The sequence below is a fragment of the Mesoplodon mirus genome (genome assembly GCF_964341445.2).
Source record: "Mesoplodon mirus genome assembly, chromosome: 1".
Classification (NCBI taxonomy): Eukaryota; Metazoa; Chordata; class Mammalia; order Artiodactyla; family Ziphiidae; genus Mesoplodon; species Mesoplodon mirus.
In genome coordinates, this window is record NC_138976.1 from 26,664,990 (window position 1) to 26,685,491 (window position 20,502).

Below are 20,502 nucleotides of genomic sequence, written 5' to 3' on the forward strand. Positions count from 1 at the left end.
TGATCTATACAACTAGAACAAGACTACAAGATAGAAGAAGGTTAGAATTACTGAAATACATTTTCTCTGCTGGTTTTTCTCTTTGGAAATTTAAGTATCGTGATAGGAGGAGCCTTAAAAGTCATCTAGTTCAATATTGGTAATCTGTTCCACTAGTATCTCCTTTTCCCAGATTTAGGTATAATTCAAAGTTTTAAATGCCATCCATATGACACTTTGTTAGACAAACACATAGAAATTTAATAACACTTTTCATTTTCTTTTTCTTAATTCATAAGGACAATTCCTGCCAAATGTTCTGGCTTATGGCTCTCCTCCTCTTCATAGTATGTTTAAGTTACACATTAAGAATAAAAAAAAACCCACTATGGAATCTTCATAAGCAATATCCAACCAATCAGTAAAACACAGTACACAGTGTGAAAATTTTAATTTATTCCCCCCCCAAGTATCCAGAATACGTACCCCCTTAGCTTTGAGAAATGTGATAACTAAAATAACCAACAGAGGTGATCATATATAAAGAAAAGAAAGAAAAGCACATACTACACAAGAAACATCCCTAAGTCCTCCCTAACCTAGTAGTGCAAGTTAATGGTATATTTCTGGCAATGTCACCTTTCACTTGATTTATAAAAATTTTACAAGACAGATTTAAAGCAAAGATAGACCTCAGATTTAAAGTAAAGATAGGCCTCTGATTTTCATTTATTTTTTAACCCTAGCAGATTTTTTAAAAGAGGCTGTATAAATGACAATACATTTTGAGTCAGGGAGAAAAAAAAAATTAAAAGCCCAAAACTTCTTTCAGTTTATTCAAAATAAAAATACACATAGAATTATGAAAATATAGGTTTACTATTTCCACCATGTAAGTTGATGCTGCTGTTTGAAAGGCTTGCAAATTGTTTTTCCAAGTTTTTAAAGCTCATCTCGATCCCTCAATAAAGTATACCTATATTCACTGGGTGCTAGTTTCTGGAAGGAGCTCTCAGGTGGACTGCTTGCTACATCTTGGACTTCCTATTAGGGAAAGAATAAAACATTTTTACATCAGTATATTTTATAGTTATAATATTTTAAGAATATTAGATGAATGGTAATTGCCCTTTAATTATTTGCTTAATAATCAATAAAATAGAGCTATTATGTACCAAAGACAAGAGTTAAGTTTGAAATCTTGCTTTCCCCATTTCAGATGCCCTTAACTCAGATTCTCCAAGGCAAGGCTGCCACAGAGCCATTAACCATGAACCTGATGACAGTTCTGAGGTGTGGTGGAGAAACAAAATACCTGACACCTGGTTGCTTTCCTAGAATATTCTGTAGAGGCAGCATAACCCTAAGTTAGCCAGAACCCTTCCCTCTTACAAAGGACTGCTAAGATTATTAAAGACACCTACTCTGAAGATAGAGACCTGGATGCCAGCAATTATCAAAACTCAGTTGACGTAAGGAAGAAAAACACTTCAATACTGCAAGAAATTAATTTCTGTAGTATTTTACGTGTACACCAACAGTACATAAAAATATACAGTGGAAATATGAGCGACTTGCAATAATTTTAGAGAAAAGACAGTGTAGCCTATCTCTACACCATGAGCTCCTCAAGAACAAACATGATTATCATTGTTTTAGTATTTCCTGTAGTTTACATAGGCACATAGTACATTATATATATATATATATATATATATATATATAAAGCACATTCCCATTATAATCGGAAGCAGTGTGTCCACAAACTTCCCTTATTAGTCATGTTCCCCTTCCCCAATATATTTTTTATTTTTTTGCTGAGATGTTTTGTTTAAGCTGAAGCTATATTACTATGAAACGAACGTGTATTTGGTGCCAACTATGTATTAGTATGCAAAGATGAATAAATACAATGAGTTCATTGTCTAATGGAGAAACTGAAACAAATCAGGATAATATAATAATAGCAAGCTACATCTTTTCCTAATCTGATAAAATACTAAGCAGGCCTACTTTGGGTTACTGCCAACAAAGTTTTCCTGCATCTGTAGTTGCTTAATTATCAAAGAAAATCTGACCTCAGATTTCAAGGAAAAAGCATGTCATCAGATTTCTAAAAGGAACTCTTAACGCTGAACTTAATTTGACTCTTAAAGAAAAATTCACTTAGTTTTTATTTTTCTTTTACATGCGGTTCTTTGGACAAAATAGTGGATTGAAGTTCTGGGCATAGGCAATAAGAGTTTTGGTATATATCATCTTCCCTCTCAGTATAATGGTAATAGACATGATATAAATCAATAATGCATCAAAATGCAAATTTAGGAATATTTAAGTGGAACTTATACAGAAGTTTAGAAGGTTACTTGTAACAGAAGAAAATCCTCAGGTTAAAAAATATATATCTATATATCAAGCAGATATAAAGTTGTGTTGATAAACAGTTGTCAAGCATTCTAAATCTCAAATGGAAAAGCTGCATAAAACTAAGTTTTGAGCATTATGAATACTGTAGTGATGAGGGCTCTTAGGATATCAAATCATTATTTTCTTTATAGTGTGGTCAATCTCTCAGCCACAGAGGAAGGCTTGAACAATTAATGGAATCCACTGATTTCTTCACTAATTACCTGCTTCTAATCCCTACCTCCTACTTCTGTATGAAGCCAACTGTATTTAACCCCTTCATAGCCATTTTCCACAAAGGACTTACTCAGACAACCTTCATTTATATGATCAAGAAACTATATTGTAATATTCCTGCAACTTCTCTGAAGGTTTAAAATTTTTAAAGGAAAATAATTTGTATATTATCTAGAGTTTGTTCAGAATTTCTTTACAAAGACATTTGGGGCAGAAACTCAAGCCTATGCAAGAGCTTCAGAGTCTCCTCAAGACTAATTGAAAAAGAAAAAGAGTTCCCACTGAAAAACAAGAGTCCTACCTGTCCTGGGGCTGTATCAGTTGGGTCAGGACCATGATGGAATTCTCTGTGTAGTTTTCCAGAATGTAAGTCAAATACAAACTGCTTGAGTTTTCCAGGAATTCTAAAACCAAAGTAAAATAAAAATTTAGCTTAAACTATTTAAATGGACTTACATCTATTTTACCAACTTCACAACATTAAAAACAATTTTTTAAAAAACTTACCTACAATCCCACCATCCTACCATAACTATTAACAGGCTAGGTACATGTCAAACATTTTGACACAATTGTAATCATGGTATGTAGATACTCAATTTTTTGTTCTAATGCTTGCATTTGTTTTATAGACATTTTTCTATGCTTATTGTAACAGATGCATCAGAGTCTATCAAGATGCTGTCCTAAGACTTACTCCCTTACTGTTGGGCATTAATATATTTTCCTTAATATATATAACTGCAAAACTTTATGTTCTGCAAAATTACACTAAAAATAATAGGGGCTCAAGGGAAAAATAGTGTTAGGGACTAACCACTTAAAACTATGTAGCTTTGTAACCAGAGTACTACTAAGAGCCTAGAGCAAAAATGTTAGCACCCTTCAGCCTCCTCCAGCATTTGAGCCCTGTGTCAGCCAGGTGACCCTACGTAACCTTAACCTGGAGCTTAGCAGTCCTCTTTTGAGATGTATGTAGGTCCTTGAGGGCATTCACTGCCAGCACAACCAATTTTATTAAAATAATCTAAACCAGGGTGTAGCTTTTTCATATTTTTCTTAAAACAGAGGAGGAAATTTCTTCACAACTTCTTCAACCACACAGGCGGTTTCACAGTGTTCACTTCACAGCTTAACACTGAAAAGCAAAGCACTTCTCAAAGCCATGAAAGTGGCTTTTTTTTTTTTTTAATGTCTTCATATACCACTAAGGCATTGTCTTTTATGGTGAAAAAGCTTTCTTTGGTGGCTTCATACTATTCTGAGGAATATAACATGAACCAACACAACTCACTATATACCTGACATCATTCCCATAATTCCCAATCATTGTAATGAGCAAATCTGCAGTACAGAAACATGCACTGTAGCAAAACAGACCAATATAAAGCTAAGCAGATTTATATAGCAGCCGTTTTTTCTTCATAATTATTTCCTTGAGTTGTATCTGGTAAAGTAGGAGTAATGAGTTAAAGAATAAGAACTTTAAACAAAGTGTGGGCAAATTATAGGCACAAAACATCGATATTTACTGCTACTTGCCTACCTGTTCTCTGAAGTCTTGCCAGCACATTTGTCTTTATTAAAATTTGTTTCACTAATTTAATAAGTAAAAGACACCAGCACTTTAATTTCCATTTCTTCAGAAATTAAGCATTTTTTCCATTGTTTTAATTTATATTTCTGCTCATATGAATTGTCCTCTACCGAGATCAATTAAAATTCATTATATTTTTAAATAGAAACACTTTGTTTTTCATATCCATTACAAGAATTAAAATGCAGGTCCACAAACACTTTAATTCCTTCAATAGAACTGACTTTTTAAATCACTGCTTTTTTGGTAGCATACCTGGCTTGTGTTAATATTACCAGTTTCTTTTTCTTTTTATCCTCTCCTGAGGTCCTGCAAGTGCTGTTTCTTCTCTTCAATAACTCCCACTGAGATGTAACGCCAATAACTTCATTGTACACCCATTTTGGCTCCCCACTAGCTCCAGTGCAACAGAGGCCAGCAGGTGCCAAATGCACAGTTTACAAATACAAATGACTGTCAGGTAGCTGTATTGACAGAATGCCTCTGAAAGGTTCTCTGGTACAGAAGAAATTGCATATGCACTAGAGATAAACACTGAGAGGATGTCAATTTAAATTTAATCTGACATCATCTACTGTCACCCATAGCAAAGTGCTAAAATATATCCATTCAATGCAAAGAACTGCAAAGAATCTATAATGTTTAAGATAAAGCCCCTGCTAATTTGTTATTTTACAACGTTCAAAGATGATCACAACCAATACAGTGTGAATTGCTTCTGCTAGTCGAGCAATAATTTATAATTAGATCTTAAGTGTAACAAATTCATAGAGTACACTCAAAACAGATTTTTCCCCAGCTTGAGTTTTTTCCCCTTGGCAACATATGAGAGAATTGTGAGCAAAAAGCAAAGATGAGAGATAGGATGAATCGGAATTGATGTGGTAGAAAACAGATTACGAAAGAACTCTTACCTAGCTTGTGGCTAGAAATTATCCATCATTATTAGGTAACAATCAGTGAATCAACAATATATTGTCAAGAAAACAGACAACATGGTTATCTGCTAAAAAAGAATAAATGGACCCTTGCCGTAATAAATTCAATTATATTTTCACACTTTAAGGTATACTTTTTCTAATCAGAACACGTAAGTGTTTCCCATCCTCCACTTACTTTTTTGTTTACAGTATTTTTAGGTGATGCAAAATTTATACAGTGAAATGCACAAAACATGTTAAGTATCATTTAAACGAGCTTTGACAAATGCATACAAGGTAAGAAGTATTTTTATTATTTTTAAAAATTTACATAGAGTAGAATTCATTTTGGGGGCTTAAGTTGTATGAGTTTTAACATAGGCTTATGGCATCTTGTTACCACCTCCACAAATAGGATACAGAACACCCTTTTTTTTTTAACTCATATCTTCCTCTTCCCCTTAACTCCTGCTGATCTGTTCTCTATTCCCATAATTTGCCTTTTCCAGAATGTCACGGACATGGAATCATACAGCATATCATCACGAGACTGGCTTCTTTTACTTAGCACACTACATTTGAGATTTATCCATTTTGCTGCATGCATAAAAATGTTTGTTCTTTTATTTATTGAATAGAATTCCACTGAGTGGATATACCACAACTAGTTTATCCATTCACCCACTGAAGGACTTTGGGTTCTTTCTAGGTTTTGGTGATTGTGAACAATGCTACCACAAACATTTGTGCACAGGTTTTTGTGTGAACGTAAGTTTATTTCTATAGGAAAAATACTGGATTACATGGGTGGTGTATGTTTGACTTTTAAAGAAACTGACAAATTGTCTTCCAGACTGGCTGTATCATTTTGCAGTCCCACCAGCAATGTATGGGAGTTCCATTTGCTCCATATCCTCATGAACACCTGGTATTATCAGTATTTTAATTTAGCCATTCTGAAATATATAATGGGATCTCATTCTGGTTTTAATTTGCATTTCTATAATGAATAATAATGTTGAGCATTTTTTCATGTGCTTATTTGTCATTCATATATCTTCTTTATATTCTAACAGTATATTTTGTGGAACAAAAGTTCTTAACACCATGAAGGCCAGTTTATCAATTGTTTTCTTTTATGGACGGTGCTCTATCTAAGAACTCTTTGTCTAACACCAGGTCATGAAGAGTTTCTCCTACATTTACTTGTAAGAGTTTTACCTTTCAATTTTGGTCTGTGATCAGTTCTGACTTAATTTTTTTTTTGGTATGAACGTGTTCAGGTGGTCCAGCACCATTTATTGAAAAGATTATCCTTCTCCACTGAATTGTCTTTGCACCTTAAAAAAAAAGCAATTACTATATTTGTGTGTCTATTTCTAGATTCTCTTTTCTGTCCCACAGCTCTATGTACCTACTTTTTCACTGATATTACACTGCCGTGATAATTTTAGCTTACAGTAAGTATATCTTAAAATTGGGTAGTATGAGTCTTCCAACTTTTTCAATAGTGCTTTTGTTATTCCAGTTTTACCTTGCCATATAAATTTTAGAATCAGCTTGTCTGTATCTACAATAAATCTAGCTGAGATTTTGATTGAGACTGCATTAAATCTATAGGTCAGTTTGGGGAGAATTGGTATCTTAACAGTACTGAGTCTTCCAATCCATGCACACAGTATGTTTCTTCATTTCTTTTGGTCATCTTTGATTTCTTTCATCAGCATTTTGTAGTTTTCAGCATATAGATCCTGTACATATTGTGTTAGACTTATACCTAAATAGTCCTTTAAAAATTTTTTCCTTTGGAGCTATTATAAATGGTACTTCAAAAGTTTAATGGGGCTTCCCTGGTGGCGCAGTGGTTGGGAGTCCGCCTGCCGATGCAGGGGACACGGGTTTGTGCCCCGGTCCGGGAGGATCCCACATGCCGCGGAGCGGCTGGGCCCGTGAGCCATGGCCGCTGAGCCTGCGCGTCCGGAGCCTGTGCTCCGCAACGGGAGAGGCCACAACAGTGAGAGGCCTGTGTACCGCAAAAAAAAAAAAAAAGTTTAATGGTTTCCAACTGTTCTCTGTTAGTGTATAGAAATAAAAGTGATTTTAAAAAAGTTGACCTTGTATTCTGCTAAAAGCACTTATCAGTTCTAGGAGCTGTTTTGTGAATTCATTGGGAGTTTTTACATACACAAGCATGTCATCTACAAAGAAAGATAGTTTCTTTCCAGTCTGAACACCTTTTATTTATTTTCTTGTCTTACTGTACTTGCTAGGACTTCCACTATGACATTAAATAGAACTCGTGGGAGTGGGCATATTTATCAAAAACAAGAAAATACTTAGGAAGAAATTTAGCCAAGGAGGTAAAATATCTGTACACTGAAAACTATAAAACACTGATGAAAAATGACATAAATAAATGGAAAGATACCCTGTGTTCATGAACTGGAAGAATTAATATTGTTAAAATGTCCATACTACCTAAAGCAATCTAGAGATTCAACACAATCCCTATCAAATCCCAAAGGTATTTTTCACAGAAATAGAAAAAACAATCCTGAAATTCATATGTAACCACAAAAGACCCTGAATAGCCAAATCAATCTTGAGCAAGAACAACAAAGATGGAAACATCACACTACCTGATTTCAACATATACTACAAAGCTGTAGTAATCAAGACAATATGGTACTGTTATAAAGACATATAGATGAATGGAACAGAATAGAGAGCCCAGAAGTAAATCCAGACATTCATAGTGAACTGATCTTCCACAAAGGTACCAAGAATACACAATGAGGAAAGGCTAGTTTTAATTTATTTATTTTATTTTTGGCTGTGTTGGGTCTTCGTTGCTGCGTGCAGGCTTTACTCTGGTTGTGGCGAGTGGGGGCTACTCTTTGTTGAGGTGCGCAGGCTTCTCATTGCGGTGGTTTCTCTTGTTGTGGAGCATAGGCTCTAGGCGCACAGGCTTCAGTAGTTGTGGCTTACGGGCTCTAGAGCACAGACTCCGTAGTTGTGGTACACGGGCTTAGTTGCTCCAAGGCATGTGGGATCTTCCTGGACCAGGGCTTGAACCCGTGTGCCCTGCTTGGCAGGTGGATTCTTTTTTTTTTTTTTTTTTTTTTGGCGGTATACGAGCCTCTCACTGCTGTGGCCTCTCCCGTTGCGGAGCACAGGCTCCGGACGCACAGGCCCAGCGGCCATGGCCCACGGGCCCAGCCGCTCCGTGGCACGTGGGATCCTCCCAGACCGGGGCACAAACCCGTGTCCCCTGCATCGGCAGGCGTACTCTCAACCACTGCGCCACCAGGGAAGCCCAGCAGGTGGATTCTTAACCACTGTGCCATCAGGGAAGCCCAACAAAGAGTAGTTTTTTAAATAAATGGTGCTGGGAATCACATGAAGAGGAATAAAACTGGACCCCTACCCAATTTTATTTTGTATATCTCTCTCACACCATATACAAAATCAATTCAAAATGGATTAAGGACTTAAATGTGAGACCTGAAACTGTAAAACTCCTAGAAGAAAACATAGGCATAAAGTTTCTTGACATCAGTCTGGGCAATGACTTTTTGGATATGACCCCAAAAAGCATAGGCAATAAAAGCAAAGACAGGGCTTCCCTGGTGGCGCAGTGGTTGAGAGTCCGCCTGCCAATGCAGGGGACATGGGTTCGTGCCCCGGTCCCGGAAGATCCCACATGCCACGGAGCAGCTGGGCCCGTAAGCCATGGCCGCTGAGCCTGCGCGTCCAGAGCCTGTGCTCCACAATGGGAGAGGCCACAACAGTGAGAGGCCCACGTACCGCCAAAAAAAAAACAACAAAGATAGACAATGCAATTGTATCAAGCAGAAAAGCTTCTGCACAGCAAAGGAAACAACAGAGTGAACAGACAACCTACAGAATGAGAGAAAATATATGCAAATCATATACATGGTAAGGGTTTAATATCCAAAAACAGAAGGAACTAACACAACTCAATAGCAAGAAAACAAAAGCCTAATTTAAAAATGGGCAGAGGACATGAATAGACATTTCTCAAAAGACAATATATGAAGGGCTAATGGGTACATGAAAAGGTATTCAACATCACTAGGCATCAGGGAAATGCAAATCAAAAACCACAATGATTTGCAAAATGCACAATGATTTTACAAAACTCACACCTGTTAGAATGGTTATTATCAAAAAGACAAAAGATAATAAGTGTTGGCAAGAATATGGAGAAGAGAGAGCCCTTGTATGCTGTTCATGATAATATAAACTGGTAAGGCCATTATGGCAAACAGTATGGAGGTTCCTCAAAAAATTAAAAATATAACTACCATATGACCCAACAATCCCACTTCTGTGTGTATACCCAAAGGAAATGAAATCAGTATCTTGAGATATCTGCACTCTCATGTTCATTTCAGCATTATTCACAATATCCAAGAGAGAAATAACCTAGTGACCATGAATCAATGAATGGATAAGGAAAATATGGGTAAGGTTTATATACACACACACAATGCAATGTTATTCAGCTTTAACAAAGAAGGAAATCCTGTCATTTTCGACAACGTGGATGAACCTGAATGACATTATGCTAAGTGAAATATGAAAAAACAACTCACAGAAGCAGAGGACAGACTGGTGGGCACCAAGGACTGAGTGGGTGGGAGACATGGGAAAGTGTTGGTCAAAGGATACAAAGTTTCAGTTATGCAAGATGAGTAAGTTCTGGAGATCTAATGTACAACATGGTGACTATAGTACTAATATTGTATATTAGTATTGTATATTTGAAATTTGCTAAGAGAATACACCTTAATTGTTCTCACCAAAAAAAGAAAAAAAAACATAACTATGGGAGGTAATAGATAGGTTAATGAGCTTGACTGTGGTAATTATTTCACAATGTATACATATATCAAAATGTATCTTAAATATATTCAATTTTGTCAGTTATACCTCAATAAAGCTGGAAAAAAAAGGGGGGACATATAATTTGGAGTGCAGAGGGAACCGATCTATGTGTGTTGAGCCAATCAGATCCTAGAGGATGTGAACTAAGAGATATAAGGAACACAGATGATTTGATTAGAGTTACAAAGTCAAAGAGTTATAAAATATAGAGTTCACGCTAAGTCCTGTCATGATAAATCAGAACCACATCTGTGGGGCTTCCCTGGTGGCGCAGTGGTTAGGAATCCGCCTGCCAATGTAGGGGAAACGGGTTCGAGCCCTGGTTCAGGAAGATCCCACATGCTGCAGAGCAACTAGGCCCGTGCGCCACAACTACTGAGCCTGAGCTCTAGAGCCCGCGCGCCTAGAGCTGGTGCTCCAAGACGAGAGAGGCCACCATAATGAGAGGCCCGCTCACTGCAACTAAAAAGAAAGCCCACGCACAGCAACGAAGACCCAATGCAGCCAAAAATTAATTAATTAATTAATTAAAAAAAAAGAACGATATCCATGCAGAAGTTACAGCACAGCAGCAGAAGAAGCTGCTATCCAGAGAGAAGGATGGGGCACTTGTGTGAAGATGGAAAAATATTGTATATCTATGCTGTCAAATACAGGAACCACTACCGCATGTGGCCATCGAGCACCTGAAATGGATTTAGAGTGCCCGAGAAACTGACTTTTAATTTATATCATTTTAATTAATGTAAACTTAAGTATTCATATAGGGCTAGTAACTATCATATTAGACAGCACAGCACTATGATCATTATTACAAAGGGTGAAAGACAAGAAGCACAATCAGTAAAAGACAATGAAAGCACCAAAAAAAGGTGGGGGGGAACAAGGGAAAATCATGATGGTGTCACAGAACTCGAAGTGTTCCACACACCCAAAACTACAAGAATGTTCATGAGGATGAATCAGGTAAAGTCCCATTACTAGCAGTGTTATTTATTTTTTCATGGGAAAAACCTGGATTTCAAACGACAGGGGTTATTTAGACAAATCATGAAACAATCCATTCAAAGGCAAGCTATCTGACCATTAGAAATAACAGAAAAATATTAATGACATGGAAGATGTTTATAATGTGTGGATAAAAAGAAAATTCATAAAATAGCATAGCTCTAATTTTATAACATACATATGTATAGAGCTCTTGTGGATTTATGGGTGATTTTTAATTTATTCTTTGGCATTTTATCAACTTTAAGAATTATCCACAAAGAAGATAAAATTTTTATAATCAGAAATAAGGAACAAATGATATACTTAACACACACATACAAAGAGAGTAGACATCTTTGCCTGGTTCCTGATCTTAAGGGGAAAGTATTCAGTCTTTCACCATTAAATATGGTATTAGCAGTAGGTTCTTTGTAAATGTCCTTTATCAGATTGAGGAAGTTTCCATATATTCCTAGTTTGTTAAGCATTTTTGTCATGATGGGTATTGAATTTTGTCAAATGCTTCTTGCATATGTTGATATAATCAGTATATGCTGAATTACTCTCATTGATTTTTGAAGGTTGAATGAGCCTTGCACACTTGGGATAAAGCCCACTTGGTTGTGATATATTATTCTTCTTTCATACATTGCTGGATTCAATTTCCTAATATTGTTTTCTACTTTTTGACTCAACTTATACAATAATGTAGTTTGAACTCATTCAGTGTATTACAGTGTAAAATCACTGTATCTTGCCATTTAAGTTACTTAACGTCTTTGACGTCTTCAGCTTTCTGATATGTAAAATGAGAACAACTGCTTTAATTAACTGTATTGTTTTTATAGTCTAACAGACTTGGATTTGAATCCAAATATATTATTGCCTATAGTAATCATAGCTAGCCTTCTAATAGCACTGGCCATGTATCAGACACCGTTCTAAGAGCTATAGATATATACGTTCATTTAATGCTCACAACAACCCTATTAAGTAGATGCTATTATTATTCCTATTTTACCAATGAGGAAACAGAGGCATAGAGGTGGTAAGAAATTGCCCAGGGTGATATAACTAATAGGTAACAGATTGGGATTTAAGTCTAAGCAGTCTGGATCTAGAGTCTTGTGCATCTAACCACTATGCTATATCGCCTCTATGGTGACTCCATTTCAGTAAAGTTTATAAATCTCTCAGAGCTTAACTTCTTTATTGTAAAAGTGGAAATAATACCTATCTTCTAAGCTTGTTATAGATTAACTGAAAACACATACAAAAGTATAAAGTAAGGCTGGTACAGTGCCTGGCTCTGTCAGTGTTTGATGTCTATTTTGCTGGCAGGACCAAATAAGGTAAAATATATTGGAATGATTTGTAAAATAAAAAGTACTTATAAATATACTACGTATCAATATCAGTTGTACGATAAGTACGTTATATGAAAATAAAAATGGTGTTTAGGGACCTGGACCACTGTGTATATTGCCCAGTGGTTGACAGGAGAGACAAATTCAGAGAATCAAAAGTATACAGATGAATAGGAGAGGTGGGGAATAGGGCAGATGGGTAGTTGATAAATATTAGGATATATTCCAGATATATACATTCAAAGTAGTCAAACTCTTAAACTTGTAATAAGCAGATGAAACTAAAAGCAAAGCACTTGATGAACATCTACTAACGCCGTTACAACGCAGTTATTATAGCAAGAGATAATAAAAACTAAATAAGGTTTGCCTTTTAGAAAGATTTCTCATGAATTGGTTTGCAGGGCACAAGTTGAGACACAGATGTAGAGAACAAACGTATGGACACCAAGGGGGGAAAGCGGCGGGGGTGGTGGTGGTGGTGTGATGAATGGGGCAATTGGGATTGACATGTATACATTGATGTGTATAAAATTGATGACTAATAAGAACCTGCTGTATAAAAAATAAAATTTTAAAATTTAAAAAATAATAAAAAAAAGATTTCTCGGCACCATTTTATTTTCAATCAAGAAAAGCCTAATTTGGGTAAAAAAAAAGAACCCCCTAGACAATGAAGAACAAAACCAGATTCTCAGGGTTAAAGGGGAACTTAATGGTGACCTGATTTTAAACATTTCTCTTACCTGTCCCTCCAAGTTCTTTACCATTTCATTCAGTTCCTGGTTGGTTCCAAGTTCAACCAGACAGGCTAGTTCATCGTGGCAGACAAGCAAATTGCTGAATTAGGGAGATACCCCACCCCTGTAGTTTCAGTGTCGTCTCAGCTCCTCACCACAACCACCCTCACCTGAGTACTTCAAGGAATTACGATCATAATTCTCAGTGATTTAGTGATTTGGAAGAAATGACCTAGAGCCCAGAGTTGGGGAACTCATTAGCATTAGAGTAGCTTGTTAATTTTCCTAGGAGTGACCTGAAGTCTGTCCTGCTGCTTTTTCCCATCACTGGGGCTCCAGTGGCAGCTTACATAAGAACCCTTAAGCAAAGGAACAGATGGTAGGGTATTTGCAGGCCACAGTTTTTTAGAAGGTAAGATTCTCTAGAAAGCCCTTCCACAGTCTTATACCAGACCCCATCATTTATTCTCTTCTCTCCGGACTGGAGAACATTTCCTAGACCTACCCTTAGGTGCTCTTGGGCTTCAAAACTTCCCCCCATTCCCATCTCCACATAAAAGTTTTTCCTTTACGTTTGGCAAGAAACCAATCTGGTCAAACTATAGAAAAAAACTAAGGATTTAGAGATCTGTGACTTAGTTTCCGGTACTAGCAATATTGTCTCTTCAAACATCTTTCACATTCACACTTACACTGCTTTTATATATACTGAAAATGTAACTGCTTTGGTATCAAGTGTTATGAGCTTGGGATTTGGGGGTTCAGTATACTCTGACATGACTCCTAGCCCTGCCACTAATTAGTTGTGTGGCCTTGCTGGTTACCTTACCTCCCTAACCCTCATTTTCTCTGCAAGAAGGAAGAGATGAATACAACACTGGTTAGCACCTCGCCCTGCCCCCACTATGCTGCAGTGCCTGCCTCTAGCTTGGGAGGAAACTGCAGCATAAATCTGCATTGTCTGTCGTTACCACAACCATACGTCCCCCACTTAACCCCAGAAATGCTGTGCTACTAAGCAAAAGTAATAGTAATTACACTAATTTATGGAAACTGTTGATCATTTAAGCCTTAATTACCATGCAGCACAATAACAATTACACAAGCCATTAAATGTGTCTGATTCACTTTGCTGCATGTTTTGATTTTTAACACTTATCTATTCACATAGGCTCAGTTTGTAGCTCACACAGCATGTGCCTCCTTACAATTAAAAAAATATTAGAGGAAATAGTGCTTAGGAGGGGAAATCAGGCACCTAAGGGAGAAATTAAAGAAGTAATTTGTTTCAGAGCTTCAAATACAGTCACTTCTCTTATCTCCGTCCCTGCTCACAGGACTAACCACTTTCAGGATGGGAGAGGATAATTTCCCATTTCCATATTTCTTTGGGGAATCTTATTGACTCGGTGTCTTTTGGTACCAGGGCACAAGCACAATGCTGCCAGCTGATAAATTAGCTTTTCTTGGTCAAGTGCCCATCTCTTGATCCAGTGAACTATGGTTGGAGGATAGGGGGACTGGGTCATGTGATAAAGAATATGACCATTTATCTTAGTTTGGATACTCTAAGAAACAGACACCAAGATGGGATTGTTAGTGCTAGAGTGTTTTAAACCCGACTTCAGAACTGGAGGAAAAAAACTTAAGATAGCCAAGATGGAATTCGTCACGTTTCCCTTCATGTGTAACATTCCTAGGAATAAAAGCCAAAGTTGGGCATAGTTTGGTTGCTGATTGGTAAACCTAACCTGAGTCAACATCCTATTGACTTCCACTAATTTGAGACTTCATAATTAGGGCTGTAAATTTCCAGTGAAAAGAAGAAGTAAATAATCAACCCAAGAGTTATCCACTCTACCAAAGGTAGGGAAATGGCCTGATAAGACTTCATGCAAATGACCCATGAATAGGGCAGCATTTTAAAGCCAAGCACAGTCACTGCCTGGAAGCTCTTGCAGCGAGCTCAACCACTAGAACAGCTGCCCCCTCTCCTAAAAAGTTTGTTCTTTTATCTTGAGCTTGCAGTCTCTGGAGGCAAGCCAATGAAGTAAGAGGAAAAGGACATGCAATCAGCTAAGACATTTCTTTCTGTCTAGCACAACAGTCAACGCTCACACAGTTGCTAAGCGGACTGTATGAGTTCCAATTTTTATCCAAATAAATCCCGGATTGTTAGGGAGATCTGCATCTTTATGGTGGATTTCTGGGAACAACTACTTTTTAAATCCTTTTTAAATCCAGCACAGTCCTGCCCTCTCAAGTATCCCCCAGCTCCTCACTCAGCAAATGATCTTGCTTCCTTAGCCACAGTTAAAAACAAGAATCAGACAGGATCCTCAGCAGTCTTCTGCTGCTTCACTAACACCATAATCCCCAAAAAACCCAAAGAAATGCTGCACCCTTCCTTCTCTTTCTCACTAGGAAGGGTAGGTTATTTCCTCTCCTTTGCCCCTCATTCCCTCTGTGCTCCTTACGGCTTTGCTTTATCAGTGAGCCCCTCTTTTCCCTATCTCTTCAATAAATCCATTGGATTCTGTCCCACAAGCATTTAATCATGTTTAGTTTCTTGTTACCCTAAGGGGGGTGGGGGGAAGAAAAGCTAAAACTTCACTTCACCCTATGTCTCTCTGGAGCTATCTCCCTATTTTTCTTTCCCTTTAGAGGCTAGCTTCTTGCAAGAATCTTCATGTCAAATCTTCATTTCCTTACCAAACACTCTTCAATTCATTGCAATACAGCCTTTTGAGGGTCAGATCTAACAGATGCTCCATCCTTACCTTCTGGTTGAGCATTCCTTCCTGCTACAAGTGCTCCTCCCGCAATTACCATATTACTCTTCTCTGTTTTTTCTTTCACTTCTTTGATTCCTCCTCCTCTTCAGTCTTCTGCACATGTTCCTTCTTCTATCCTCTCCTTAAATGTTGGTATTCATCAGGGTTCCATTTTCAACCCTGTTCTAGGTCATCTCATCTGTTTCAGTAACTTCAACTACATCCCCATGTGTTCAAGACCCAGCCCTTATCTCTCTGTTGAATCCCAGAGCCATGTAAACTCTGTTCTGGACAATCTTCTCCTTTGTAGCCCACAAGCACCTCAAATTCAATATGCCAAGAAAGGGAACTCGTCATCTTTACCACAAGGCTGCTCCTCCACTAAGTTCCCAGCTCAGTTAGTGGCATCACAACCCAGTTAGTTGTCCAAATCAGAGTCCTGGCCATCAGGGCTAGCCTTGCCCCTCGCCCACTTTCTGAAATACCAAGTCCTCCTATTCCACCTAAAAAAAAGTCGCAAGAATCCTGCTTCTCTCTAGCTTTACTTAGTGCTACTGCCAGAATTTTGGAAATTCATTCATTTAAGTATCTATCATCAACTCTTGCCTGGATTACTGAACAGCCTCCTAGATCCTATTTTGACTCCCTCTAATCTATTCTCCAGTTTGCATTCAGAGTGATCTTTAAAAAAACAATCCCCTGATTAAAATCCTTCATTGGCTCTTCATAGTTTTCAGGATCAAACTTCCTTAACACAGCATGTAGGGGCTTTCATGAACAAGCTCCTATTTACTTCTCTTGACCTCATCCCTCAGCGATACCCCTGCTGTCCACTCATATTCAGCCAAGAGACTCTGTACTTGTTTCTGCCAACATCACCTTTCTCCAAGCCCTGTCTCCTTCTCACTTCCATGAACAACTTCTAGAGAACTTTAGGTCCTACCTTAGGCATTAACATCTCCAGAAATCTTGAATCAGGTGCCCCTTCTGCTGAACTCTGTCAGAGCACTTATCACATTATAAAACAACTGCCTGTTACCCAGCTTGTCTCCTTTTTCTACCTGGTTGTGAGTTCTTTGAGGGCAGGGATACAGTCTTAGTAAACTTTAAACCGTTGGTTTTTATATGACTTGGTTTATGTTATACAACTGTCGTATAGAAGACCCGAATAAATTTTCAATGAGTTAATATGCTAAGTGGTATTCTTTTGAGTACAGGTAAAATAAAAACAGTATCTGTAAGTACTTTAAGGTTCATAACACAGCCATCATCTCTCATTAATTTCTGTAACAATCCCATTAGGGAGGCTGTACCACCAACCATATTTTAAGTGTAAAGAAACAAGAACAGAGAAGTTAAGTGACTTGACCGAGGTAGGACTCAAATGTAGGCCTCCTCTATATGAGGACTGAGAATCTTCTATCAAACAACCACATCTCTGTTAAAATATTTAGAAATGAGTGAGGTAATTCATCCTGCAATAGGACTTCAAATCACCCTCTAACTGTGAAATTTAATCTTTGGACATTAAAAAAGGGGGTTATTTAAATGAATTTTAAAAAGAAAAGGTCTAGTTTGAATTAATACCTGTATTGCTTAAATTTTTCATATATGAAGAAACATTTTCATTTTTAATCACTGTATTTAACATCTCAGAAGGCTGATAAAAATTTAATATCTGTGGTAGTTACAAGGTTTATATGTTTATTAATACTATGGAAAGGTGAGAATAGAGTCAGAAAGCATATTTGTTCTTGGAAAGGTTTCTAGCTGTATGCCCTTATAAATGCCTTGTCATAGCCATCTTCTGGGTCTTCAATACCACTAATGTTCTTGGTAGACACAGTCACAAATGAGCATCAATATTACCCATTTCCTTTAACCTACCTAGGATTAACCTACTTTCCTTGATGTGCTGACAAAGACCAAACTCAATTCTAAACGAATTTCTCATAGGTCAAAAATTTTCTTTCAGAGATTAATTCCCAAGCATTTAGGATCATCTAATGCTGGCATTTCTATAGAGATATATCATAATTCTCAGAGTCAATTAACATTTTCTTTTCTTTTTTTTTTTTTTTTACCACACTGCTCAGCTTGCAGGATCTTAGTTCCCCGACCAGTGAAAGCGCCAAGTCCTAACCACTGGACCATCAGGGAACTCCCCACAGTCAATTATACTATACTCTGGAGTGAAAAAAAAAAACCTCTTCCTTCTGAATAACAAGGTATTTCAACACAGCATTATGTAAAATATTCAGACAATTACTTTAAGTTCATTTTTGAGACATATATCAGTAATTTAAAAAAACCAAAATGAATACTTACAATACATCCCTGAAGTCTCCAAACACATACATATGCCTAAAGCTGTCAATAGCTATTACAGGGCAATCTGCTGGAGTTTTCTGTATATGCAGAAGAGGATGTCTAAATTTGTCACAGTCAGCATGTAAAAAGTTTATTGTACCTTTAAAAGAAATAGAATTTGGAGAGGTAGATTAGAATATTCTTTTGAGGGTCAAAAGAGGAAGAGGACATGCAATCAGCTAAGACATTTCTGTCTAGCATAACAGTCAGCGCTCACACAGCGTATTCTCGTAAGTTTGCAAGTTCATAAAAAGTGACGTACTAAAAAAACCCAACATGCTCTAGAGTAATGTAGACCACAAAAACTAAAACCTAAATATTACACTTTAAAAAGGTAGGATCTTAATTCTTAGGGCAGAGAGTATAATTTCCTTAAAAATTATAGGAACTCAACCCAAATTCAAATGCTATAGTGAATTTTTAAATTTTCTTTAAGTGGGTAATCATTTGCTCTGCAGATTACCCAGGTCTTGGGAACAAGTTCCAGAAACTGATATATGATTTGTTCTCATGGGAGCATCTTCATTTCATCAAGGATGCCCCTCCAGTCCCTATTGGTTGATTTTTAATCCAATTCAACCCCAAAAATATTTACAGTGACTAATATGGGCATGGCTCTATACAAAGCCTTCAGTTTATTTTGTTTGACTTTCTTCTCTAACTACAGAGGGAAAGCTGGTGATACCTCAAATTCATTTTTGATGCTTTGGAGAAGTCTGCAGAGAACTACTCAACTTTCTTTCACTTGGAAATATAGTAAATGTTAATCTGACTGTGTAAGTTCTCTCAGCAGTAATTCTGGGACTATTTGAAAAGGACCAGAGAAGTATCAAGGTGCTGCAAGAAAGTGCCTAAAACTTACACTGTCCACCCATGACCCCACTTTTCATGCTGTTTGATTTTAGAGAGCTAAAAGAGTCAGGGTTTTTTTTGTTTTTTGTTTTTTTTAAAAAGCTATTGCTTCATATTATCTCTACCAATGCCTCCCATCCCCATGTTTTCATGTAAATTCAGGAGTTGAGTAGCGTTAAGATAATTTGTTAAGTTTTTAACCCAAATATGTTTATGTGAGTATTAATGTAATGGAAAAGGGAGAAGGTAAAAAAATAGAGAAAGGAAGGATATAAACAAACACCTTAATCTGTCTACCTTTTTCACTTATTAATTGTCGGGCTACTTCATTCTGGAATATTTCTAAACTCTCTGTATCTTCTTTCATGTGGAAGAGTATGAGAAAAGGCAGTCCTTCTTCTGTCAATTCCTGTATAGAGAAGTATTCAGTGAGAATTATCAGGCCTCTCCATTCAGCTCTAGCTATTTTCTAGGTAGGAACAATTTTAAACCCAGCCCACATAACATGCAACAGCTGCAACATCCCAGGAAAGAGATCCAATGGTGTAAATAAATGCCTTAATGCAAAAGGAACGCATGCCCTCCACCTGAAGTATCCAAGCACTCAGAGGACTCACATGTCCTACTGTACTGTAGATGCTGACCTGCCTTAAAGTAACCACTGGGCTGACCTGTTAGCTAGTATTGGATGAAGCCATGACATTTAAAACGTGAGTTGACCAAAGGAGGAACCATGCTGATTCTTTTTCAAGATGTTGATTTTATGAGGGGATAAACAGTCTTCGCAGATAACACTGAAAAACTGAGTGTACCAGCAGTAAATAAATCTAACTGATTTGCAAACTTATGCTTATTCTAAGGTTTATTGCAAAAACCACTCCACTTACATGAGACCTACCAAAAGCTGAAAAGTGTGATTCAGAACAAAAGACAAAAACCCCATAACATAGCCAGTTTTCAACCAATACACAATTTATCAACATTATTAACAAATACTTGCCACTATATATGTGTATGTTTATATATCTTGTATGTATACATACACAAAAACATCTTGAAATTTTTGTTACTTAAAAAAATTTTATAATTGTTATTGGAGAATACAAGAGAAATGTGATAAGTAGACAGCATATTTTGATCATTTATTCTCTCTGACAAATGCTAAGTTCTGACTCATAAAAAAAGTCCAGAAAGGGCCTCATAATAAAATCATTTCCATTAACAATTCTTTTGCCTATCTCTCTATAATTTAGGAACTGCCTCAGCAGAAAGCACACATGTCCTTACCCTAAAAAAACTGAAACTGGAACCTATTTTATAGGATAAGAGTTTTTTTTCTGGTTCCTGTCTCCATGTTTA

General features: G+C 37.0%; 1 protein-coding gene across 1 annotated transcript in view; it reads right to left on the reverse strand.

Annotated features, from left to right (window-relative positions):
* Window positions 1-787: 787 nt before the first annotated feature.
* The window catches only part of ERP44 (endoplasmic reticulum protein 44), an 88,023-nt gene continuing 68,308 nt past the window's right edge, over window positions 788-20,502 (reverse strand). Inside the window, exons 9-12 of the mRNA XM_082628937.1 lie at window positions 19,441-19,552; window positions 18,250-18,391; window positions 2,924-3,026; window positions 788-1,023 (exon numbers count right to left, since the gene is read on the reverse strand). Of these exons, the coding sequence (XP_082485063.1) occupies window positions 922-1,023; window positions 2,924-3,026; window positions 18,250-18,391; window positions 19,441-19,552 (459 nt within the window). The 3' untranslated portion in view covers window positions 788-921. The remainder of the gene's footprint in view (window positions 1,024-2,923; window positions 3,027-18,249; window positions 18,392-19,440; window positions 19,553-20,502) is intronic.